Genomic DNA, 24,622 nt, shown 5'->3' with positions numbered 1-24,622 from the left:
TTTTTTTTTTTTTTTTTTTTTTTTTTTTTTTTTTTTTTTTTTTTTTTTTTTTTTTTTTTTTTTTTTTTTTTTAACATTATTCATATGTGCTTTAAAAATGCTCAATGGCGCATAATTTTGCATCACAAAAATTAAGAACCATGAAAAAGTCCTTAAGTTTAATGGGGTTCCCGTGACCTTTAAAAAATTTTAAGTTAGTTGAATTTAGCATTGTTTTTTAAGAGCTTTAGAAATACTTGAATATGGTGAGAAAAATGTGTAATATTCAAAATAGGTTTCAGAAAGATCAAAATTCTTTTCCCATGACGTGAATGCTTCCTGAACTTGAACAGGGTTTCAAGTGCTTCATCTATATCGTAATATCTGCGTATAATAATACTTGCGCATTCCCACACAGAAACTATATATGCTCCAGTTTGTGCTGACTTTATGCAAAAGCTATTGTTAAAAAAAAAAAAAAAATTTAAATAAAATACTGCACATAATGGCATTTTTTTTCTGAGTGTTCTACCTAATCAATAGGATTAACAGGATACATTACTCTATTTGTTATGATTTGTAATTTTCTGTTTTATACAAGAGATACTAAATTAAAAAATTTTGAACGATATTATTTGAAAAGGTTAAAATTTACTTTTATCATCCCTAATTTTACACCCATTTTTACTTGTTTTTTCTTTTCAAATTTTGGTATTTTTAACTCGTGCGATGTTATGGCTCTAGAGTTTCTAATTTTGTGGAAAACTATTTGATTTATTTATTCAAAAATTACCTTTGGACCTGTTCGATTTCATCATGGTTTCACTGTATTTTTCCAATTGCTTCTTCTTGACGTGTTAGATTGCAACATCACGCTAAGTGTCTAATCTTATTTGGGATATAATGGCTTTGTTTTAATTTAAACCTTTTAAATTCTTGCAATCACAGTATTTAGATAGCATTTATTTTATTCAACGGAATATTTCTTTTTTTTTTTTTTTTTAAATTCAATGAATGTTAGAGTTTTCCATTGCTAGAATTGGTCTTAAATAATGTGATATAAGAAAAACATTACTTTTTCCTTTGTTTTTATTTATTTCAATTCTGTTTTATGTTTATTTTATTTGATAAGTAAATAAATTTAAAAAAAAAAAATCGGTTTTGCATTCCTTAATTTTAAATAAAATCTAACGTTTAAAAGTATTTAATTCTATGCGAATATATTGCTAAGTTAACCAGAAAAGAAAAGGAACTTAGTGTTTAGAACTCTGATGTTTTGATAAACATTCCTGTAAGTGGTGTCCGCACGTTTATCTAAATATTTGGGCATACGATCCTTCGTCCGTTAATCTGCTCTTCAAGTGACCCTTCCATGTAAAAAGGCTTTGCACCCCTAAATCCACAAAACAAAATATTTATGATTGTGTATTAGATTTAACTAAAGTACTAAAAATAGAGTTAAAATAAATACAATTTTCACATTATAATTTTGAATTTCTATAAATTAAAATTTGTATGTTCTGATACTAAAAGTATCATGCTTTTATAACTGATACCAAATAAATTGATACTTAACCAGCCATTTCTTAACTAATGTATAATATCTTAAAAATATTTTGAGAGAATTTTCTGATTGTCAATAATGCTAATAAAATTATTGCAGCCTCATTTGGACAGTCTGGGGAACTGGCCATGGTGTAGTTCTGAAGAAGGTGGATTAGAAGATAAGAGGTATAGGTATTGTTTAACATCTGTACCTGATTCAAATAATCGGCCAACTTACATCGGCTTTGCAAGGCGAAGAATAGGTCGAGGAGGAAGGTGAGCATTACACATTTTAAATGTTATTATTTTTAGCTTAACTAAAGAGCTTGTTGCAATATAATGATAAGCTCCAAATCTATACATTAAGTTGTCTATTTAGGAGTGGGGTGTAAAAACTTGATATTAAAAAAAATAATAATAAAGAACTCGTCTGAATACAGCGTAACTCCTCACTGTGTTGACCCAATCCTTTAATAATTATTAATCTTATTTTGTTCTAAATTATTTGTCTGTATTTGCTTCTAATTTTTCTTGTTCATTTTCAGTGCAGTAGACAAAATGAATAGTTTATTTGGAACTAATAAAAAGGACTTTGTCTCAAAGAATATATTTTTCTGTTATTTAAGATTTCAAATTTTTATATTTACTTCATTAGCATTTTTAGTAAAATTAATGGCTGAGAGAATTATGGCTAGTCCCTAGGGTTTGTAAAGTCAAACAAAATTATTTAAAATTAAGTACTGTTGTAAGGTTATTGCAAAGTAAGACAAATTTCTTCTTTATTCTTCGTTTACAGAATATTTTATTCCATAAATTCTTTTATGGATGAAATTGTGAGAGTGCTATACCATGGAACCTCCATTGGTAGTTTAAAAATGTAACATTTCAAAAAAGTAAGCTCAGGTAGTCATATAAACCAAAATTTTTGAAAGGCTGAAATTTTTTTTTTTCTAAATGCAAACAAACCACTGCAGGATAACTTACACATCATGCATTCCTAACTAATCCTACCTTAATTTCTTTTTTTACATTTCGGGTTTTGAGAGAGAGAAAATGTCAGCGTTAACTTCATAGTGTTATCTAAATTTACCTAAACTCTCTTTTTCTGTACTTAAAGCTTTAAGTTATTTATGTAGTTGAAAGAGAATTTGTCATGGCGGATTTCTCCTGCAATATAGAATCTTCTAAAGTAGATGAGGTTGTTTCACTTTAGGAAATGTAAGCAAATAATTCAGAGGTAAGAAGATTGTTTAGAGAAAAAAAATACACGATGGTTCTGTACAGTGGTTACTAATTTGGAGATAAGGTAAGGTGTAAAGGATGATGTAAATTTGCATTGCAACCCATGGCTGGAATTGCCTTTGTACATTGTTACGGGTGCTTCTTTTTTATGAACTAGCTGCTCTCTGAAATTTTAATTGGTACAATCTTTTACATTTTCTAATATTTGTGTTCTGGATTTAACTGTTTTATCTTGGGTTTTTTGATTTGGTGACTACACCAGTTTGATTGCAAAATCAGAAAATTGCAATAAAGAAACTGTTTCTGAGTCTCTTTGGTGACTAAGCTCACCAGTTTGATTTCAAAATCAGAAAATTGCAATAAACTTTCTTGGCCTATTTCAATGGAGTTTTCGACAATATTATTAAAGATAATGAATAATAAGGTGAAAATAAGGTGAGTTTGATTGATAAAAATGCTGGTTCAAATGCATGTGGACAGATAAGTCATTAAACTGATCTAGGGGCATACAATAGCATTTCTGGCCAAGGGTTGTTATCCAATTCTCAATCCTTATGTGTCCTGTTTATCTTGATTGTAACTGTACTAAATCACCATATGTATTGTGCTTTTTTGTTTCGTTTTGCCTTTTTCGCTTTTCTAAAAAATGATTGTGGTTATGTAAATGGTGAAATAAATTACATCAGTTAGCTCTTTTAGAAGTTTCAAACTTTGCACTAGACTTTTTACAAATGCCTAAAAATATTCCACACCTTTTGAAATTGGATTCGACTCGCAAGTTTGACTTTACAAGCCTACTGAGGATACCCTCATCGTTATTAATTAGCAAATTTTATTTCTTTTAGGCATTTGATAACTAAAAATCTGGTGTTGAGAGTAGATATTAATTCCTGTTCACCATATCCAGTACTTGCATTGTATGATTGCATATAATTATAAGTAAGACAGCAATTATGTCAATATTGCAATTATAGGATCGTGATGGATCGAGCTTGGACACCATTAGATGACCATTTATCCGAGCTGGACAGCATAGATTTCTCAACTCCAAATGGTATGCCTTCCAGTAACGACTTAGTGTCTGAGATAAGGAATGAATGGTCAGTGGTTTTTTATTCATTTATTTTTACTCTTTGTTTTTATATTGTGAGTTATGAGCAAAATTAAAATTTAAATGTTTAATTTCATTTGCATTGCGTCTACTCTAAAGTTATTTTAATTACTTTTTTTTTCTTAGTATGAATTGCAATTTTTTAAAAAAAATTATTGAAGTTTTTAAAGCTCAGTTTTTATCTATCCATTTTTTCACATAGTATTTTAATGAGACTTTTATGGTTTTTCTGCTAAAGCTTGTTACAAAATTGTTATTTTAATTTTGTAATGCGATCAAAAACTGTTCAGAAACTCTTTCTACCCACTATGAACATATTTGCTTACCAGTTATAAGACTATGGAGTAGTTTCATCTCAATCTTCAAGTTTTTAGTGTTAATAAAGCAATTGGATTTTACTGGCAGATTTTGTTACGTGTTCTTCCATGTATAAATTTCTACTTGTTGGTTTATATTTTGTAGATTAGAAGGGGGAAAATTACTAATAAAAATTACTTGGGTGATCTGCATAATTTTCACTTTTGATACAATAGATAAAATAACTGTAACACTTTTTAAAATCTTAAATACTTAACACTTAATCATACTCAATATGCACTTAAACAAATGTAGTGCAGAAAATAAAGTAATGTAAAACAATAATAGCACAGTAAACACAAATTTAGGCAGTTGTTTCTTAGTGTCATTTAATTTTAATTTTTTCTCATAAATTACTATACATTCCACACATTATTTCTTAACTATCAAAAAGTTGCTTACAGGACAGTGAGTGCCCAACAAAAATTATTTATAGGCAAATATTTATTCGGATTTTTATTCATAGTATTTCGAAAGGAGAAGAAATTTCTACAAAGAATGTAATAAAATTAAGTTTAAAAAGTATAATAATAACTGGGCAATAGACTTCTATAAATCAATCAAAAACTTGTTATGTGACAATGAAACAGTTGCGGTGTTTGGTGTCTGTGTCATTTTTAGTGATGGGAAATTTATTTTCTTTTTTATAACTGCCAACTTTATCTCATTTTGCACGAATTTAGTCTACTCACTTTTTTCTCCTTTTACTTTTTTTTTCCTACCTTACTTTCTCTTTTCTCACTAAGTTTTTGCAAGTATTCTGTTATTGCTAAATACTTTTTAACATTAATTGAATATTTCCCTAAGTATAATGATGGATATTCTATTACTGTCAATCCTATATAAATATATCATTTATAAATATATTTTTTACTCATAAAAATCTGCATACCTTGTATAGTATTATTAACTTAAATTCACTTTAATTTTCACTAAAGAAATTTTCTGCTAATTTGAGAAAAAAAGTTGGCAGGTATAATATTGATTATTAATAGGTACCGTGAATATACATTTTTAGGCAAAAAATACATAATCCTACTAATAAAATTATTATTTGGTGTTATTGCTCACCTTATAGTATAAAAGTAGGCATTTATTTTGATTTTTCTAATTTAGGAAAATCTTCCGGCCAAAGAAACCTCCCTCATCTCATGATGAAAACGAAAATCAAAGCAATGGCAGCAGTGCTTCCTCTGTTTTCAATAGGTGTAAAAGTGAGAGCTCAACGAGCAGGTCCCATTTTAACGAAAACTCTATGTCAGATTATTTTAGGAACTACCTAGACCAAGACGATGAACTCTTTAAAATACAAAGAAAACAGTTGGAGAGGCTGAAAAACGACTCCTCTGAACCAGTGCTAATGCTAGTTTCTGATCATTCCTATTCATCACTCCCCTCATCATGCTTCAATGTAGCTTCAGCGTCTAATAAATCTCCCGCTCAATATCATAGTGTGTCTGCAGAATTGATTGATGATACCCCTACACTCACTTCTATTCCAACTACTATCTCATTTTTGCAACAAATTGATACCTCTAGTATTACACCTTCAATCGACAGAGTGATACTGACAAATGGACCTGTTGTTGACAGTGAGTAGTGGCTGCTTTCATTATTGAATTACTGTTCGACCCCGATTACCCGACAATTGTACGACTTCGTGTCTGTACAATAAATGGTCTGGTAATCGGGGCTACTTTATTGGATACATTTATATTAAGTGTATGAATAAACTACCAGCAGTACTTTACATACGTGAAATAGCACAACCTCTTGTTATATCCTATCTGGTAGGGATATTAAGTTAAATAGCAAAATAAGCACTGGTTATGTTCCATCTGTCTATTACCACTAAAAGCATGACAGTGTTTGAATTGCTTATTTTTCTCATTGATTATAAAATGAATCCGGGAGAATTAGGTAATTAAAATAGTGGTTTCTCAATGCATCATACTGACCTATATTTTTAAGATAGATATTGCAGTTCTTAGTAGAAAGATTTATGAATTTTGCATATTACAAATTATATTCAGGATTTATGGACATTGTCTAACCAAAATTATCAACAATTTAAAAATAAAATTACGAACTAAGGAAAGTCTAAACTTCTCAAACAGGTTTGGAATAAAGTCCAAAAAAAAATAATAAATAAACCAAGCAGTATCATATAACCACATACTACATATAAACAGGGTTCTATTCTTTTTCTTTCTTTTTTTGAATTTTACCAAATTAAAGAGTAGTTATTGCTTATTGCTATATGTCAAGTTTATCTGTACTTACCACTTTGTTACAATTCTTATGCTAATGATGCAATTAACTGATTGTTATGCGAGATCTATTAGAAATATTCTTCTTATGGTTAGTAAAACGGCGGAATTACTTTAAAAAATAAAAACTTTCCTCGGTCTTTAACTTTGATAAGTGTTTTGTCCCTATCAGAGCATTACAGGCCAGAAAAATGTTGTATTATTAGTATTAGTGGTAATGTTTGTCTTAATGGAATTATTCCAAAAAAAATTTGCTGTTTATGATCAAGAGTTACATAGTAACTTTCTAACTGTGTATATTGAAAATTTTGCAATATTCTAAAAAATAATTTGTCAAAACATTTTAAAGAGTCTGTCCAACAGTATTTGTATGTTACCTGTTGCTAATTTCAATTCACAATTTGCTGTTTTAATTTTTGTCATTATCTTGAAGATAAATTCATTAACTGAGTGTCTAAAAGATAAATTAGAGCAAAAAGTATCGATAGATTATATTAATATCTTTAAGTAAGATAAAAATAGATACATATAGGAAAACAGGATTTCATATAAGGAACTCAAAGTTCATGAGAATTTTATTTCAGAGTTTAACTATATTTTTTTCTAGCTTGTTTAAAAATAAACAACGTATTTTAATAATTCCAACTTAGAATTTGAAACTCCTGTTAATTTTGACAAATATACTGTACTAATCAGAGGGATTTGTTTCCATTGGAGATAAATAAACCAGTCCTTAAGACTCTAAAAAATTGATTAGCTGAATGAATCTTCCAGGAAAAAAAAACAGCTATTTCTAGCACTCAATTACAGCTCAGATAACAGTGTAGTGCACAATGAGACACAGGTTTTGTAACCTCAGACAGTTTAATAAACTCACTAGACTCTCAAATTCAGAACACTATTGCATTTGCAAGCGGAGTAATATTCTGGATTGTGTCTTTGTGAAGCACACTTCAATTTATATAGGCTTGACAGCGAAACCTCAGTACTTTTGACATTATTTTATGTCATTCTTGTGTAACTCAGTAAATTCCTGTCTCAGAACTATTCAGAGCTATCATTTTGTCGTTTGCCATGTTGATTTGCTCATGAGCAAAGTTGTGTACATTTTTCATATGTGCCTGGAACTCTCAAGGGACCCTTCTAAAGAAGAGGGTGTGTATGGTGGAAAGCTTAGCAAAAGATTACTACGAAGGCTAAGTTCAAGATCTCCAGCAAGGACAACCTATTTCATGGTTCGTCCGTCATTAGATTCCCATTTTCTATACAACATGCCATTTCTTATATAGAGTGAGTCCCATTGAGCCTAATACTGTTCAGTAGCTGGGCTGTAACTTCTGCCAGATTGGTCTTATATTCAAATATTCCTTTATTTCAAGGATAGGTCTCATCAGGATCTTCCTATTAGGCTTCTCTTTTTTCCCCTTCATCTCTCCATGGTTCGGGTTTTGATGTCCTTAAAACCGTAACTTGGTGCAACACAGGATTTGATGGCTGGTGTTTCTTAAACTGTTGATCTCTCGTAAGATACTTTCCTGCAGTTTCTTCAGGTCAGCATTCAAATCAGGCTGAAACTTCTCTGGCCGAGTGGCGGATCCTATATCCTTCATTATAAGCCTTCTTTCTTTATAGATCCCTCACACTGTCTATGAAGTGTTAAATTGCTAAATCTTGACGTACTTTAGGAGGGCAATCCGAAAAAGTTAAATGCAACAATCTTTGAATATCAGTGGCCAGCTCTCCGAGGCTTTCACATGCTTGTTGATAGCAAGGCTTCAATTGCAGGCGCCTGCTTTCTCGGGAGCCTTTTTTGCTAAAACGTAGTTCCAATTACTTTAAAATCATTGCATTGTTCTTCTGTAGGCATTCCCAAGATGTTTGCTACATTTCCTCGTAAAGCAGCCGCAGGATGGAAATCCTTGCCCATTGAGTCCTATCAATTAGCATCGGTGAATGAAGAGTTCTATTTTGTACACCTGCCAAAATGATTTTCCTCCAAAAGTGGATGGTTTGGTAACAGCTGAAAATGTCGAGAACATTAATTTATTTTCTGAAGTAACTGACTTGGATGCTGGTGTCTTTTTCCAGACATATGATTTTCAAATCAGATTTCTTATCAAAATATTTTTCAATTTTACCAATTTTTTTATTTCAGTAAATTCTTCTACTAAGTTCTGTTAATTTCTCCTGAAGTACTTCCTTTACACAATATATATATTTTTTAACTTCACCCTGGTTTGATTTCAGCTGCCCCTGATTTGCATCCTAACTTGGCATCCATCTTCTCAGAAACTCTTAAAAGTAAATTCTTTTTTACTTCCATTTAAAGTTAAGAGAAAAATTCCCCCCTTTATAATCCCAAGCATTTGTTTGCATTTTAATATTTTTAAAAAGAAAATGACATGCAGATGTAGGTACTTTATTTTAAATTACTCATTTAGAGAATTTGTGGGGAAAGATTTCTCCCATAAGTGGCCTCTTAACAAATGCTTCCTTCAAGCTTGAATTATGAATTAACAATCAATATACCTAGTACACATCAATAACTTGGCCTTTTTTAAGAGTTGATTTCCTTTCAAAGGTTGTCATGTTAAGCAGATGTTTATAACAATATGTATTGGCCCACAGATATTTGTATTTTGTGAATGATTTGTATTTTTTCCTTGTTGCAGAAGGAGATGGTAACATCAACGATTGCATCTCATCATCAGAAAGGCATAGAAAGGAGATTTTAAGCCCAAGCTTAGAATCTGTTTCCACCCTTCCTCAAAATTCAATCCAAAATGTAAACTCCTGTTTACCGTCCATTGATGTTGGAGGTGGAGCTGCAAGCCATTCTAGTGACAATATCCATGTGATAAATTCTAAAACCTTTAGCTCTTCTCCGCAGACAGCTCTAAGGTTCACCAACTTTGAACAAAATGGAAATGAATCCAGGTAAATATTTCATTTTATTCAATATATTGATTAAAAAAAAAATCGCATGGTTGAACATGTTCTTAAAAGCAAAAAAAAAGAAAATCTTCTCTTATATTGCATGTTCCTCTTGGCATTTTAGTTCATAAATAATGGTTTTGCATACATAAACAGTTTTAAATGCAAATCAGAAGTATATTGGATATTTTTAACAGAAATTAATAGATTTCAAAAGGACATTGAGGCTTGGTCAAGCACTGACTGACCTCGGGAGAAATGACACTTATCTGTGTTTTATTTATTGTCAGATATTGTTATTTTTAACTGAGAAGGATTGTTCAAATGAATTAGAAGAGTAAAAAAATAATTTTTTAAGTGTGAAGATTTTCAAAATCCGAACAAATGCCATACCTGCCAAGTCTCCTGTTTTTTTAGCGAAAACTCCCGTATTTTATGACACTATCTCCTGTTTACTCAAATTTCTCTGTATTTGCTGCTGAAATTTTTTTTAAAAAAAAACATGGCGATAAGATAGCCTCTGGTGACTAAAATACTTCTCTTATTCCTCAGCAAATTGGATATTGCCAGTACTGCAGTATGTTGAGTGTTTGTAGTTTAAGTTAATTATAAATAATGGTTTAAAATATCTTTTGATTAAGATTTATATATAAATATTTTTTACTTCACTAAATGTTCTTTTATTATTTCCAATTTTGACTTACATGGTTATGCATGATGTATCAAAACTTTATTTTTAGCCCAAAAAATGTCACCTATAAAATTTCCGTTATTTTATTTCTCCAATATTGGCAGGTAGGAAATATAAATATCAATGATGTGGATGTTGAAATTGAGATGAAATTTTATATCTAAAGGTTTTGTTAATATTGAGTCAAGAGACCTTACCATTGGCAATATATTAATACACAATTGTTTTATTTGGGCCAAAAGTTAGTTAAATTAATGCAAGTCCAAAAAAGAGAATCAAAACAAAATACAAAAAAGTCAACAATTTTAGTGCAAAATTCTCTTTATAAAATAGATTAGGAAGAATCGACTGATTTATAAAACTAAACAACTATCCAGAAAGTTATAATTTATTTATTGTCCCATTTTTATTTCAGAATGACTTTATTCTATAAGAAATTTTTACTAGAAAACTCACCAAAAACACGGTACACAAATATTCAACACAGTCGTCTATAATTCATTTTGCTCGGTTGTGTTAAATAATGTTAAGTCGTTAGTAGTACAGCATTACTCTTCAAGTTTATAGTATTTTATTCATATGATGTCTCATTACCTTTTTTGTGTGTGTCTAAATGTTTTTATTTTTTTGTAAATGATTTTTTCCAATTGGGCATGTAATTCTTCCTCTAATTCGCAGGATTCTACAAATGTGAAGACCTGCGAAAGAATTTATACTCTAGCAAAAGCTTCTCTGAATTCTGCTAGTCTAAAGTTTAAATTAATCTTAACTTAAGCTAAATCTGATAAGACATTTATTCCGTCCCTATCAGCAAGAAAAACTTCATCTAGAATTAATGAACTAGAGGCAAACGCAAGTATAAAATGGATAATCTAAAAAGTAATTCCAAAAGGGCAAACATTTCAAAGATCAAGTCGTTAGGAAATTTTTTTTTTATCTTTTCACTTTTTTCTTAAGCTTATTGTTTAATGAATAGAAATTTTGTTGCAGATTCGAATTTGTAACAGAAGAATTATTTAATCAATGTAATATTTGCCCCCTTTTTTATTTGAATGCAATTAAATCAAAAAAAATTTTAATGTTATATCACACCAAGTTACTCATTTAATAATCAGTTTGCAACAAGCTCGATACCATCAAAAATCCATATTTAGACTTTTTCCTTTTGCGGTTAAGGCAATTTATTTTCTTATGGTTTATAAACTTACGGTTTTATTTCGACACAAGAGTTTGAATTGCACATTTGAGTAATCACTTTTTGATGAACTTGATTTGCGTTGATACCATCTTAAAATTCTGAAATGTAATGTAAGCACATAATTTGCGCTAAATCCAATCTTTTTTTGTTGTTGCACTTATTGCTGTTGATTTTCGCATTTTTAAAATCCCATTCTTAAGGTGCAGAAAATTCATATTGCGTGCCCGAGTATTCCCCTTTTGATGCAATAATTCTATATATGTATATAGCAGAACATAACTACTGAAACACCCACTTTCTTCTACCCATTATGATGTTTATCTTTTGGTAAACACATCCCCGGAGTATCCTAGTGATCTGTCCTCCCTTCGTTTTACTGTCCTACTTTCCCCTTTTTTGTCAAATATACTGGTGAGGGCTTTTCGTTTGTGTTAGATTGCCAACCTATTGTATGGGACTCTGGTGGGAGAAGACCACCCACATGTTCCCTGGAAAAGGGGATCCCGGTAGTTGATGGGCATCTTGGTACCCCAACACACTGGTTTAGCCAGTGCTTCAGGTAAACAGGAGATGCATATTGGCCTCAGGGTTTAAGCTGAGTCTAAAAATTCATTAGCGAAAAAGCTAAAATCTGAAAAAAAGTTTTAGCAAAATGCTAAAATGCCATTAGGCTTATAAAATTACTTTATATCAAACAAGTACTGTAAGTTATCTGACAAAGAATAGCTTAATGTACAAGAATATCAAAAGGAATACCTATAACAAAAAAAAAAAAAACACATTTATTATTTATCAAAACATTTTGGTTTATAATTAACAATCTTCCTTTCTTTCATGTTTGCCCATTTTACAAATGCTTCTTGAAAGTTAAATGCACTTTCAGGGCCCTCAATATTAATCATTAACAAATTGTTTACATGGTTGATTAACAACCTGTTTCGAATATTAGTTTTAATCAAATTAAGGCAGCTAAAGCCCCTTTCACAGTCAACAGTGTGCATTGGTATTGTTGCACAATACTCTATAACACGTTTCACGATCACGTCTGATCACGTTTTTTTCGTGAACGCTAGCGTCATGGTTCTTCTTGCGAAAGATATTTAGATTTTTTCTCCTTGTTTGATCAAGTTTTTTTCATGGATGTTAGCCTCATGGTTTTTCGTGGAAGCTTTTTTTTAAATGGAATTTAGTAAAATCCTTTAGCAAAAATGCGAAAATGCTTTGTTGAATTTTAGCATTTTTGAGGGGTCTTTTCGCATTTTGCGAAAAAAGCTACCGTAGCGAAAACCCTGATTGGCCTGCGTGCATGAATCTGCTAGTCATGAACATCTGTTGGCTAGTAGGGTCAAGCCTGGGGTCACTTACTGGGCACATCGTTATGGATGGGGGCTGCTTCAGGAGTGGCTCGCAAGTGTATAACTATTGGTCAACATTGGTGTTTAAGTGACTGATTGGTATCAGAACCAGTCTGTTACTTGCATCTCCGTAGTTGGACTCTGTGATGGGTGGTGCCACTGATAGCTGAAGTTGGTTTATTTTTCTATGGCTGAAAATGAACTAGTATCCGCATATCAGTTCACTAGTACCAAATCAGTTCCGCACGCTAAAACAAAAACAGCGAAGCGCCATTTGAACATGCTCTGTATTTCTTGATAGTTGTCTTCTGACAAATCCGGCAGTACCTAATATGTCATTCAGCAAAGCGTTTCCATTTTTGATACATAAGGCTCTTCTTTCTATACTAGGAGAAGTAGCGTCATTTAAGAAATTACATTTAGATGACTTGTTAGTTCAACTCTCATCTGAAAACCAAACTATTACTCTGTCTACCTGTACAAACATATGGGCAGGCATAACTGGCTATGTCCTCATCGCGCCTGCCGGGCACTAGTACAAATTCTGAATGGTGGCTAAAGCCAGTGTGCCAAGAGCGGTTCAGATGCGGCCTTTCCAAGTGTTCATAGGTCAAAGTGTGGCCTATTGTTCACTGTATAAAACAGGGTGCTTATCGTTTTTTAAAGGTGCTTATTTTCGATTCTAGTTTTTTAAAAGTGTTTAATTTTCCCCTTTTCAAAATGAAATTTTTCCTTTACCGTGTTGATTTTCGCTATGAATTATGTAAAAAGACACAGCTCACATTATTCTATTCAGCCTTTTTCACAGTTAATTCAACCCCAATCTATTTTGGCGTATTGTAAGTCCGTAGCGTATGAAAATGCCATTCGTTTTACTTGATTCAAAACTTCATGATTTTTGACACAATTATCAAAAACAATGCCAAAGATTTTTTTTCCTTTTGGCATGATGGTTGAAACAAGATAAAACCGTCAATTGTCAAAAACTTTCCAACCCTGCTTAGTTATGATATTTCTAAAAATGCTTAAAAATATTTTTTTGAGGAATAATTTGGCTTCGCGCCATGTAAAAGGAAGGTACTAGGGTTTCGGTGATGGTATGGTCGGCCGGATGACCCTAGACCATCTGTACAAAAGGCTAGTGAAATCCTCCTGAACTTGGTGCAAATGGGAGCCAGTGCAGGAGGGCAGGAGTGCAGTGCATTTCATTCTAGTTTGAGGTGAAATGCAGCTCACCCGACACGGAGGCTAGTGAAATCCTCCTGGAATGTGGTGCAAAATGGGAACCAGTGCATGAGGATAGCTAAACAGGCTCACAGGAGCGCGATCATTTTCGGTCCCAAACTCTGCTTCTTACTGGCGTCAGCCAAAAAGGTAGAATTACTGTAATATTGTCGCAGAATGTTAGAGAGTTTATATGAAGAGATTTTTCCTTTGGAAAGTTAAAAAAAAAAAAATAATAATAATAATTAAATTTCTGGTGAAATTTTCGAAAGTATTTATTTTTCTCCTCAGAATTATATTCGAAAGATGCCTTATTCGTGATCGGAAGGAAATGCTCGTGATTTTTCTCTTCTTATTTAAGAATTAGGAAAAATAAAGAATGAAGTATTTTGGTTTTCTTGCCCATCAAAGGAGAAAGAAATGCTCATGATTTTTCTATTCTTATTTGAGAAGGGGAAAAAAATTTGATAATGACTGGCTTCAGCTAGAATTTCAATTAGATAATATTGAAAAAGAAAAAACTGAAAGCGTCCGGGTTAAAAAGATAGTTTGCTCTGGAAATTATGTTCTTTTTTTATACATTAGGAACTCCATATTGTACGTTTAAATAACATTTAACTGAGTGGAGATTTACCATTAAATGGGGTGGAGATTTACAATTTGTTACAATTTCAGATTTGTTGCAAAGTAATCTATGTGTTTATTCCAACCTAAATATATGCAGTGCATATATTTTGGCCAATAATTGCTACGAATTTTTACTCGTTTTATTTATTTATTTCTTTTTTTAAATATTAATATTATTATGGTACACTAAAAGTTAAAATTGCGCTCTTTTTGACACTCTCGGTTTGCGCCGATATCCTCGTTAATTCGTGCATGTTTCAGTTGTTTTTTAGGCAGTTATTACTGGGAATTGTCCCACTTTATAGAAAACAAATCCCAATGTTTTTTTATGCAATAGAAAGAAACTCAGTTTACTTATCACCAATCGCAAAACTCAAATTACTTAATTGTTTAATTATTTTTAATGTGACGATCTCATCAGTCTTTTTTTTCTTCCAATTTTTCGGCATAGTTTTTTCGTTTTTTAATTTATTATTATTGCTAGTGCTACCGGTTTTTAAAATCCTGATTATTTATCATTTAATTTTATTTCTACACATGAAATTCGAATCTCATATTTAAGTACAGTAGGGAACCGATTATCCGGAACGATCGGGACCATCGCTATTCCGGATAACTGATTTTTCCGGTTTTCTGAATCGCTACAAAAAGCCGTTTTTTTTATTGTTAAATCCAACTAAAAATAATAATATATTTGGAAATAATCTTAAGAAGAGGAAAAAACGATTAAGTAATACACTAATAATTATTTCCAAACTGATGGTAAGGTAAACATCTTTCAAAAAAGAAAGAAAAATCCTAAAATCTTATGAGGAAAAAAACATTTAAAAAAAAAAGACTGGAAAATTTATCCAATTTCGTTCTGGTTTTCTGCGGGTTCTGTACTATAATAACTTTTTGATGGGTTGAATTTATGCAGATTATCATTAATCCATTATGTGTTTTCGGTTGCGTTTTTACAATGATTATTATTGATTATCTTGGGTTTTTTAAATATCCCAATATATTTCTGAAAATATGGGAAATTCGAATCACACATTTGAATATTTAATTTTTATTGTCACGATTCTATCAATTTTTTAGTTGTTGCAATTATTGCTATTGATTTCCACTTAGTTTTTAAAGGGGGATATTTTTACTACGATATTATTTATTACAACGAAGTCCGATTCGCGTAACTTCACCGTCTATTTTTCTCTCTCAGAAGTTACTATTATGGATTTCATAATTTTTTAAATTCTTTTTTAATGTGTTGATAATTTACAGAATGCGAAAAAGGTAATAATTCATGCGTTCCCCCCCCCCTACAAATTGCAAGAATATTGCCCATATTATTAGAATAAATTCCAGTTTTAAAAAATATACAATTTTATTTTATCCAAATAAGTTTGTTTTTTTTTAACTCAACGTTTCTATTACATTAAATTAGTAACTTGCATATGTGTTATCAAAAGTATCTTCTAGAAAGTCAGAAAAAATTCTGTCACAGGGTTAATAATAGTTGTAAATAAATAATAAATGTAAAATTCAATAAATGATAGAACATTAATAAAATCTTTTTTTTCACGAAAAGAATTTCTTTGCCGAACTAGTATTAGAATTCCTTTGCCAAAATAACTCTTTAAAAAATTATGTATAAAATGAATGTATTTTTAAATTTTATAAAATAATAGTTTTTTATATAAGAATATTTTATTTATAAAATGCAAATTTGGTGACAAAAAAAATTTCACAGCTGAATTTTATTGAAATATATATATACAAACTACTTATGCGTCATAATTATTGTTTCAGAAATTTAAATTTTAATTAGTGTTTTTAAAATTTATATTGACTATGTGGGGAAATAGATGTTTTTGATTAATTCATAAAAATTACTTTAAATGAATTTTTTATTTGTTTTACAACACTCCTATTTTTTCCAATTTTTTTTTTAAATCCTCCTACTTTTCTTACTATTGTCTGAAAATTTCGGCTGCTGTCCCTGCTGGTATAACTGCCCTGTTAGACCATATGCGCCAAATCCTTTGAGTTGTCAAAGGTTTGGACATTCAAAATCTTCTTGCCGAAGCATGCCCATCTGTGCTCGCTGTTCTATCCCTGCCCATGCCGATACGAAAATGTAAGTTATCGCCCCTTTGCGTCAACAGCAAGGTGGACCACACGACTTTCTCCAGGAATTGTTCAAAATTGTCGCAGGACTTGAGGATACAGTCCAAGTTTTGATAAATCTGACTTTCGATGAGGCACACCGAATAGTAACTGCCGAACCCCACGTCCAGACGTATCCTATTCTGCGGCTGTGAAGGTAACCAAATGCTCTGTCATCACGCAATTTGATTCTCCTTTCTCCTAATAACATCTTCAGGGCAGAAATTTTAATTTTAGATTATAGTTCTTGAATTTCCCAATTGCATCAGTTTTATTCCTCATAAGGTGTAAAATTACTGCACAACTGTAATAGTCTATAATTGTCAAAAAGTACCTATTCTTCTTTCAAAGTTTTCGGCATTGGACCACAGGTATCCATATATACTCATAGCTGCCTGGATTTTCCAGTAAACTACTGGATTTTACTAGTTTCACCTAGTCTACTGGTTTTTAGAAAGTTCCCTAAAATTGAGTAAATTTCCTAAAAAAATTCCCTATGAAGCTTTTATGCACTGATTATTGTTTGCTTGAATATTTAAATATACATATAACTGATACATAATGAAGCAAGCCTCAATTATAAAAATCAGTTTAAAACTTTTTTTGTTCTATGATGTTCAGTTTTTTTAAATTCAGAACTCCCTTTTTTATTAAATAAAAAGTCTTAACTGTCTTTGATGAATTAAATGCCTAGTACTATTGAAAATTATGAGTAAACAAAATACATAGCATTTCAAGTTTATTCAATTTCAATAATAGCTTGATAATATTGCAGTTTTTCTTTTTTGATGGCTATAAAATTCCCTAAATGTAAAATATTTCGTACATTCTGCAACTAATTACCATTAAAGTTATGATATTCCTTAAAATCTACTGAATTTTTTCCTATCCATGTTGGCAGCTATGTATACTGCTTCTCGTGGCTGAGAAGTATAAAATTGAGCTTATTTAAATTACATTTTATTTGTTTTTATCTTGTTCTTAAAAAATTATGATGTTCCTTCAAAAAATGAAAGAAAATCATAATTTCTAAAGCGAATTATCTTCTAAACTTCTGTGATTTCAGAATTTTTGTTATTTTTTATTTTTTTATTTTATCAATTTAAAATTCTAGCTGAAGCAAGCCAGTCATTGGCGAATTTTTTTAAATTCTGGAATGAGAATAGAAAAATCTGGAGTATTTCTTTTCTTACAGATGAACAAGAAAAATATCTGCTTTTGTATTTTTTTTCCAGCTATTTTATTGCTTCAACTCTTTCTTTGCTCTGTTTTTTTAAACTTAAAATTAATGTATAAATATAATGAAGATGCAGAGTATAATAGTTTTGGTTATACCTATCATTTCAATCAATGTTATTATAATGCAATGTTACTATAATGCATTATGTCATAAAAAATTCTTGGAATTCGTCATGGAAAGGCATGAGTTTGAAAATCTAAAATGTAGCAGATACCCTGTGCATTGAGTGAGATTGGGTGCTTCAAAAACTAAAATTTATTTCCAATTTTCGAAAATTTTTATTTTTCAAAATTTTTTTTTTATATTTTTCATTTTATTCAGATTACTTCCGTAGGCCGCACATCGAGAGTTGGCTTGGGGCAGATTGTGCACCCCTACTAATAAGATATATTGAAATCATTTAACTTTTTATTGTGACAACTAAATAGTGATTATCGCATTCACATATGTTTTTTGTTCTGATACTACATATTCCGTTCTACATTATTGATTGGGTCATTTCAATCCATTGTCAGCATTGAGACAAAGATTTCTAGTAAATCACTAATTTTGGTGTGTTTTTTCAGGCTTAAGCAAGAATTATTCCTAAATAAAGTGAAAGTAGACAAGGTGACTAGTGATAGTGGTGTCTCCATGGATGTGACATGACACTTAGTTAGCTTGTCTAAAATGGATAAAGTTATGGTTCGTGGTGAAGTTTCGTGTACTATTTCGTCAAACACGTCTAGAAACTGCTAGCTCTCCTTCCTCTTCACGTTCGATGCTTCACAATGTGGTTGGAACATAAATTTCTAGAACACTGCTCAGGATTCTCACACAACTACTACATCCAACACGTGTCAATCTATCAAGAAGGGAAAAAAAATAATAAAAACTACTACTTGTATCATTGTAATATCTAGAAACATGTTTGTTTAGCTATACAGATCTGTGGCTTGTGTATATGTAAATAAGTGTATCTATGTAAATAAAATCTTGTTTTAAATTTCCATCACTTTCTAAGAGTGGTGCCTTTTGTGATATTTGTGGATGTATGATACAAAAAAAGGACCTTGATTTAAATTAATTTGTGTACAGTTTTGTAAATAGTCGTACTTGTCAGTCTTTGGGTATTTCAGACCAATTGTTGCAAAGCTGGATTTCCAGTTTACTGCTTTTGTAGAGTGAGACCATTTAATCAATAGACGCGTTTGAATTTCATTTGAACATATCGTTATTTATCTTTTCATACTTTGGTGTCTTTAATCAAGTTTTAAAAACGTTCCGGTGTTATTCTTATTTGCCAAATATTATTGCCAATGTAGAATATTTTTTAATGTACCTTAAGTTAAATTTATTTTAATAAATTTAAGTATTTTTTGTTATGTATTCTAACAATCTTTTTCTGTCTCTTTCTTTTTTGTACCATTCACAAATTGCATATTTTCTATTACATAACTCTGTGTATTAGGCTTCTAGAAATATAATTCCAGGTTAGCATTTTTTGTTATGCAAGTAGTATTGTTTGCTTTTGAGGTTTTTTATATATTAATACATCTATTGAGTAAGTCTATCAATTTAGAATGTCTTTTTATAGTACATTTATATTTATGTATACAAGAACCAAATTTTATTCACTGTATATCCTGGTTGATTTTTTGAACCTCCAAAAAAAATTTTGGAAATCAGTGGAGCAACTTATACGCAATCCATGCATTATAAACAATTTTAAAAGATACAAGTAACTCTATCAATTTACTCCTTTCAAAAGCTATTTTTTATGTATGCAATTTTATATTTTTCTCATCTTTCTTTACGTATGAAAGTTTTTTTTAAGAAACAATATTTTAAATTACACTCAGAACAAGAAAAGTTAAGAATTTAATCAATATTATACAGTATAAATATTTTAAACTTGTGAAAATGTATGTTTTTTTTTTTATTTCAAAAAAAAAATTTTTTTTTAGTGATTTACTTATAAACACAACATACTAAAAATTTGCTATCTCGTAATCGAACACCGGGGTATATGGTCCATATTTTAATTATATTATGTTGAATATTACCTCTTTTCTATGGTAGTTGAAAAGTTTTGCTTAAGTAAATAATTATTGCTAAAATAATATTCAGAATCCCAATTAAAATTGCAACAAATCTGTATTTATCTGTACTAAGACATATTTGTACCGTGTAACATGTTATTCCTTCTATGCCCTGCTTTTGAACTGTTGACTTTTATAAATAAGGTGTTCTAGATTATTTAAATGATCTGTTAATTTTTTAGAAAAAGAGCCCTGTTGCTCTTAAATTTAAAGTTCTTCTGTTATAGTAGTGATTTTATTGCTATTTTTTTTTTTAATTGCAATAGTGATTTGGTGTTATAGCATAACTTCAAAAGCATTATAAATAATTGTGAGTTATAAGTTTTATTCAATGTTACACCTATATTATATATTTTATTTTGTAAAGCTCAATTTGATTATATACTCATATAATTTACAAACTCATTTTTGATCAAACCATAATGAAAGTGTTCTGTTAAAAGTTTTTTATAACTTAGTGGTAATTTTTATATTAACTTTTCGTGTACAGTTTTTTTCTAAATTTCCAGCTGTCTTATTGGATATTTTTCCAGTTTAGAATACAAAAATCTAATTGATTTTCGAATATTATGATTTTGATAATTTCTTTGTTCTTTTACTTATGCTTACCTACCTAAATACATGCCCATATATCATTTTTATAAAGCCCATTTCATCATTTGTGTAATTTGCATTAATCGGTCTTTTCATGCACATCTATAGCTTTAAAATTCTTGCTTATAAGTCCAGTCTCTTGATCTATAAATTTTGTCACTAAGCTCTTGCTTATATGTCCTCTTCATTAATTTTGAATTTTTTTAGATTAAGTGTGTACATTGTTGTGCAAGACTTAAAGTTCTATGTATGGTGTGTGAGAATTACCTATAATCGGTAATAGTGTGTTAAAAACTTCAACAGAGCAGCTCACATATATTGTATATTTTGTATTTTTGTAAGTTATGTATATAGTTTTTTTTATAAAAAAAAACAATTAAGATTGCCCTGTATAAAAGAAAACCTTGTAAATAACTAGCCTTGCATTTGTTTTTAAATCTTTTAGTAAATAATAAGCAATCTAGGATGGATATGATAAGTCCCCTTGCTAGTGTTGTACAAGTAAAATATTTGTGATACTTAATTTTTTTTTCCTTCTCTGTTCCACCTTTTCTGTAATTTATCAACCCTTGTGCAAAATCAGTACAATTCAGATGTATCAGATCTAAAGGTGCTACATATTTCATTAGCTGTTTTCGTGAATTAAAATAACTACGAAATAAATAAGTGTCACATAAGTAATCAATGTTTTCACGTGTAATTTCCATTAGTTCAATATTCATTCAAAAAAAGCTACAATACATTGAGTACTTAGCCTGGCACCGATTTTCTTGTAGTTCATGTGGTAGATGTTTTACTCTTTGTTGTAATTAACTGGAGAATTTCAGGGAATGTGTGCAATTCGTAAATACTTTTCTGTGATTGATGTGTGGCTAAGTGCAGATTCCCTCTAATTGTCTACAACCAAAAGATTTTAATTACTGTCTGAAATCTCGAAAGTGTTTGTTTTATAATTGTTCTGAAATTTTAGATCTCTTTATACTCTGAAATATAGTGAAACCTCAGTGGCTAATTTCACCTGGTCTGTTTAATTCATGTGTACAAAGTATTGCACTAACTAGCATTAGCTCCAAGATGAGTTGCAGGTGCGAATTTGTGCTGTGTGAACCTGCTTGGAGCATGCTATACCTTATATTGATCCCATTGGTATTCTAAGCAACATTCAAACAGTTCCCCCCCTCTCAAATTTCAGTATGCGAGATATTACAGCAAAAAACTCATCTGCATAACGACTGAGAATTAATCTTTTTATGTGTGTGACTTATGTTTTGTTGGTGAAATCGGTTGCTTAAGTTTTGTTAAACGGATCTAAAAATTAGTGTTTTGTTGTTTCACTCATTTTTCCTGTATCATTAGTGAAGTTTGTTTAGATAGTTCATTTCTAATGTTGCCTCTATAATCCAATAATTTTAATTTTTGAAGTAGGTCTCAGTTATTTCAGAAAATTGCTGTTCTGCTGCATTCTCTAGGTTTATACAGCAAAGGAATATTACTATCTAGTAAATGAATTTCAAAATATTTTGATAGCTATTTCATAGAAAAACGTAAGTCTTTAAAAAATTATATAAAAAAAATACTGTAACACTATTAAATAATTTAGATTTAAGAATTTTTTAATTGCTGCAGAAAATTGAGATTCTACTGTATTCAATAAATAGCTATGGTTCTTATTTATAAATTTAATTTTTACTAGTGCACTGTTGTACTACAAACTTAATTTCATTTAGGCATACTTCATTAATTTTTTTTTATTAAATAGCTTTTAAAAATTTTTCCAATAGATGCTATTGTTTAATTAGACAACAATTCAGTCTTGTTATTCTGAGTCAATTTTCTCTAAAGGTAAACTACTGAGGTTTCATTATTTAAAAACAAAAAAAAAATTCTTTTTGATCTTGTCTTTATTTTTTAATCATGCTCTGAACTAAAAATAAAATTTATATTGGCTAAAATATATTCAGAAAGTTTTGTTTTCCTTCATCCATTATCGTTGTTTTTGTTCGTTAACCATTCTTTAAACTATTCTCATATTACTGTGATAAACTAAATTCATATTCATATAACAATTATTTATGTGTAAAAACTTAAAATTTCTATGAACATTTTCTTTTATGTGTATGTTATGTTTCAAGCTCAGTTTCAAAACCATCGTCAAAATTTTATAACGTGATTGAATTTAGTTGGATGTTTTTAAAGTTAAGTTGGTTATGGTTTAGGACAATTTTTTTCCCTTTTGTATTATTTCATGTTTTTAATTCAATTGCCTCTTTATATGCGAAGTTAATTTTTAATTTCTTTTGTTAAAAAAAGAAAGTTGGTATTAGCTAAGTTTTTTTTCCCTTCGCCTTTTTCAGCATCTAGACTTATAGAAAATAAGTTGTTTTAAGCAGAATACTTGAGAGTTAAGAGAATAGGAATTTATCAGCTATTAATTATGTGAATTGAAATAAGTTTTTTTATTTTTCATTTATCTATTTTAAGAAGCAGATTAATATGGTTTTGAAAAAAAAAAATTCTGTTCGATGATATAAATGTGGCAGTAGTATTTCCAATGTCTCCTTACACTAAGGTTAGTCCTAAGAATTCTTTAGATTTGGCTTACTATATAAAACTAGTTTTAAAAAATTTATCACACTGGTCTATTTGCATTTACGTTTAAGAATATATATCACAAAATACATGAACCATTGATAAATAAACAAACATGTTCTATCAATCGATCATAACTTGTAATTAAGCAAAAGAAATATTTATGAAGAAAAAAAAAGTTCCTTAGGATCTTTCCTAGCTGTAAAGAAAAGCGTGTGTTTTAAGTATTTTTCGCTGTTATAGTAAAAATTGTTTAGTGGATTTTCTAGCTACCTGCTTATGAAAAGTGAGTGCTCCTCTTTTCTGTTGAGGCAAAATCTAATTGCTGTCCACATAGATTTTTTAAATATTTGTGTGAAATTCGTGTGGTACATTGAAAGAGGATGTGGTATAGCTAAATAACAGGAATTTTGCTGTTAAATCTTTTTCTTCAATGGGCTCTAATCCCTCATGAATTTTTAACTCTACTTTTTAATGTTCTCTGTACTGAATACATTGTGAAGCATCTGTTGTATTTTTCCTTTGTGGAGGATTGAAGACTGATTCTACAGGTATCCTGTGTTGTGAAGAACCTCGCTGTTGCATGTTGTATGAGCAACTTGGCATATTGCGAGGCTCTGCTGTAAATGTTTTGTATTTACTTATAAAAAGAGAAAAAAAATTGCTGACTGTATCATTGTAAATAGCACTATAGAAATCGCATGCAATTAAAACCATCAGTTTGATTGAAAACTTATACACTTGTGTTGTCCTTCTTTTAAACTTGCTGGTTTTCAGAGTGAGTTGCATTATTTCGTTCTGCAATATAAAGTAACCATTCTCAAAGCACAGAACTGTAGTTGTGCAAGGTCTTTTTAATATTTGTTGACACTTCAAGCTATTTTACTAACACAATATCTGGCGCATTTAGAAGTAAGAAAATTAGTGTTTATGCATCTTACTTAAATTTTAAAAAATATTTATTTTCTCACGAAATAATTTTCTCAATTTTGTACTGGGTTCTTAGAAACGAGACTGTGGTAGCCATCTCGCAATATAATGTATACATTTTAACACTAATTTTGAGTACCAAACTCCGAAATTTAAATTATTATAGATTGAAATGCCGATGTACTAACCAAAGGAGCACTAATCTTTTTAAAAATATTAATTATAATTAATAAAATTATAATCTTAAAATTAGATTTCATGTTAGTAAGGTGAACTCACAGGTCTGAAGCTTATGCTGAAAATGAAAAAAGTTATATTTTTTTTAAAATTGAATATTAATGCAAACTTTAAATAAAATTTATATTAGTTTTTTTTTTCCACTGACATTTTGTTCTGATAATTTAATAAAAATGACCAAAATATTAAATAATGCATTGTTTTTGCAGGTTTCTAAAAATATTAAGTTAACTCTCCGAACCCTGCTCTAATCATTATTACTTAGTT

General features: G+C 30.1%; 1 protein-coding gene across 1 annotated transcript in view; it reads left to right on the top strand.

The window, feature by feature from the left end:
- Positions 1-23,924, top strand: part of LOC107439800 (Enhancer of Polycomb) — a gene marked incomplete in the record, with an annotated part of 53,317 nt that extends 29,393 nt beyond the window's left edge. Inside the window, 5 exon segments of the mRNA XM_043049207.1 lie at positions 1,643-1,800; positions 3,741-3,866; positions 5,351-5,826; positions 9,177-9,441; positions 18,491-23,924. Coding sequence (XP_042905141.1) covers positions 1,643-1,800; positions 3,741-3,866; positions 5,351-5,826; positions 9,177-9,441; positions 18,491-18,572 — 1,107 coding nt within the window.
- Between the last annotated feature and the right edge of the window lie 698 nt (positions 23,925-24,622).

This window comes from Parasteatoda tepidariorum, chromosome 9 (assembly GCF_043381705.1).
Source record: "Parasteatoda tepidariorum isolate YZ-2023 chromosome 9, CAS_Ptep_4.0, whole genome shotgun sequence".
Lineage (NCBI taxonomy): Eukaryota > Metazoa > Arthropoda > Arachnida > Araneae > Theridiidae > Parasteatoda > Parasteatoda tepidariorum.
This window is presented reverse-complemented; position numbering and strand designations above follow the sequence as displayed.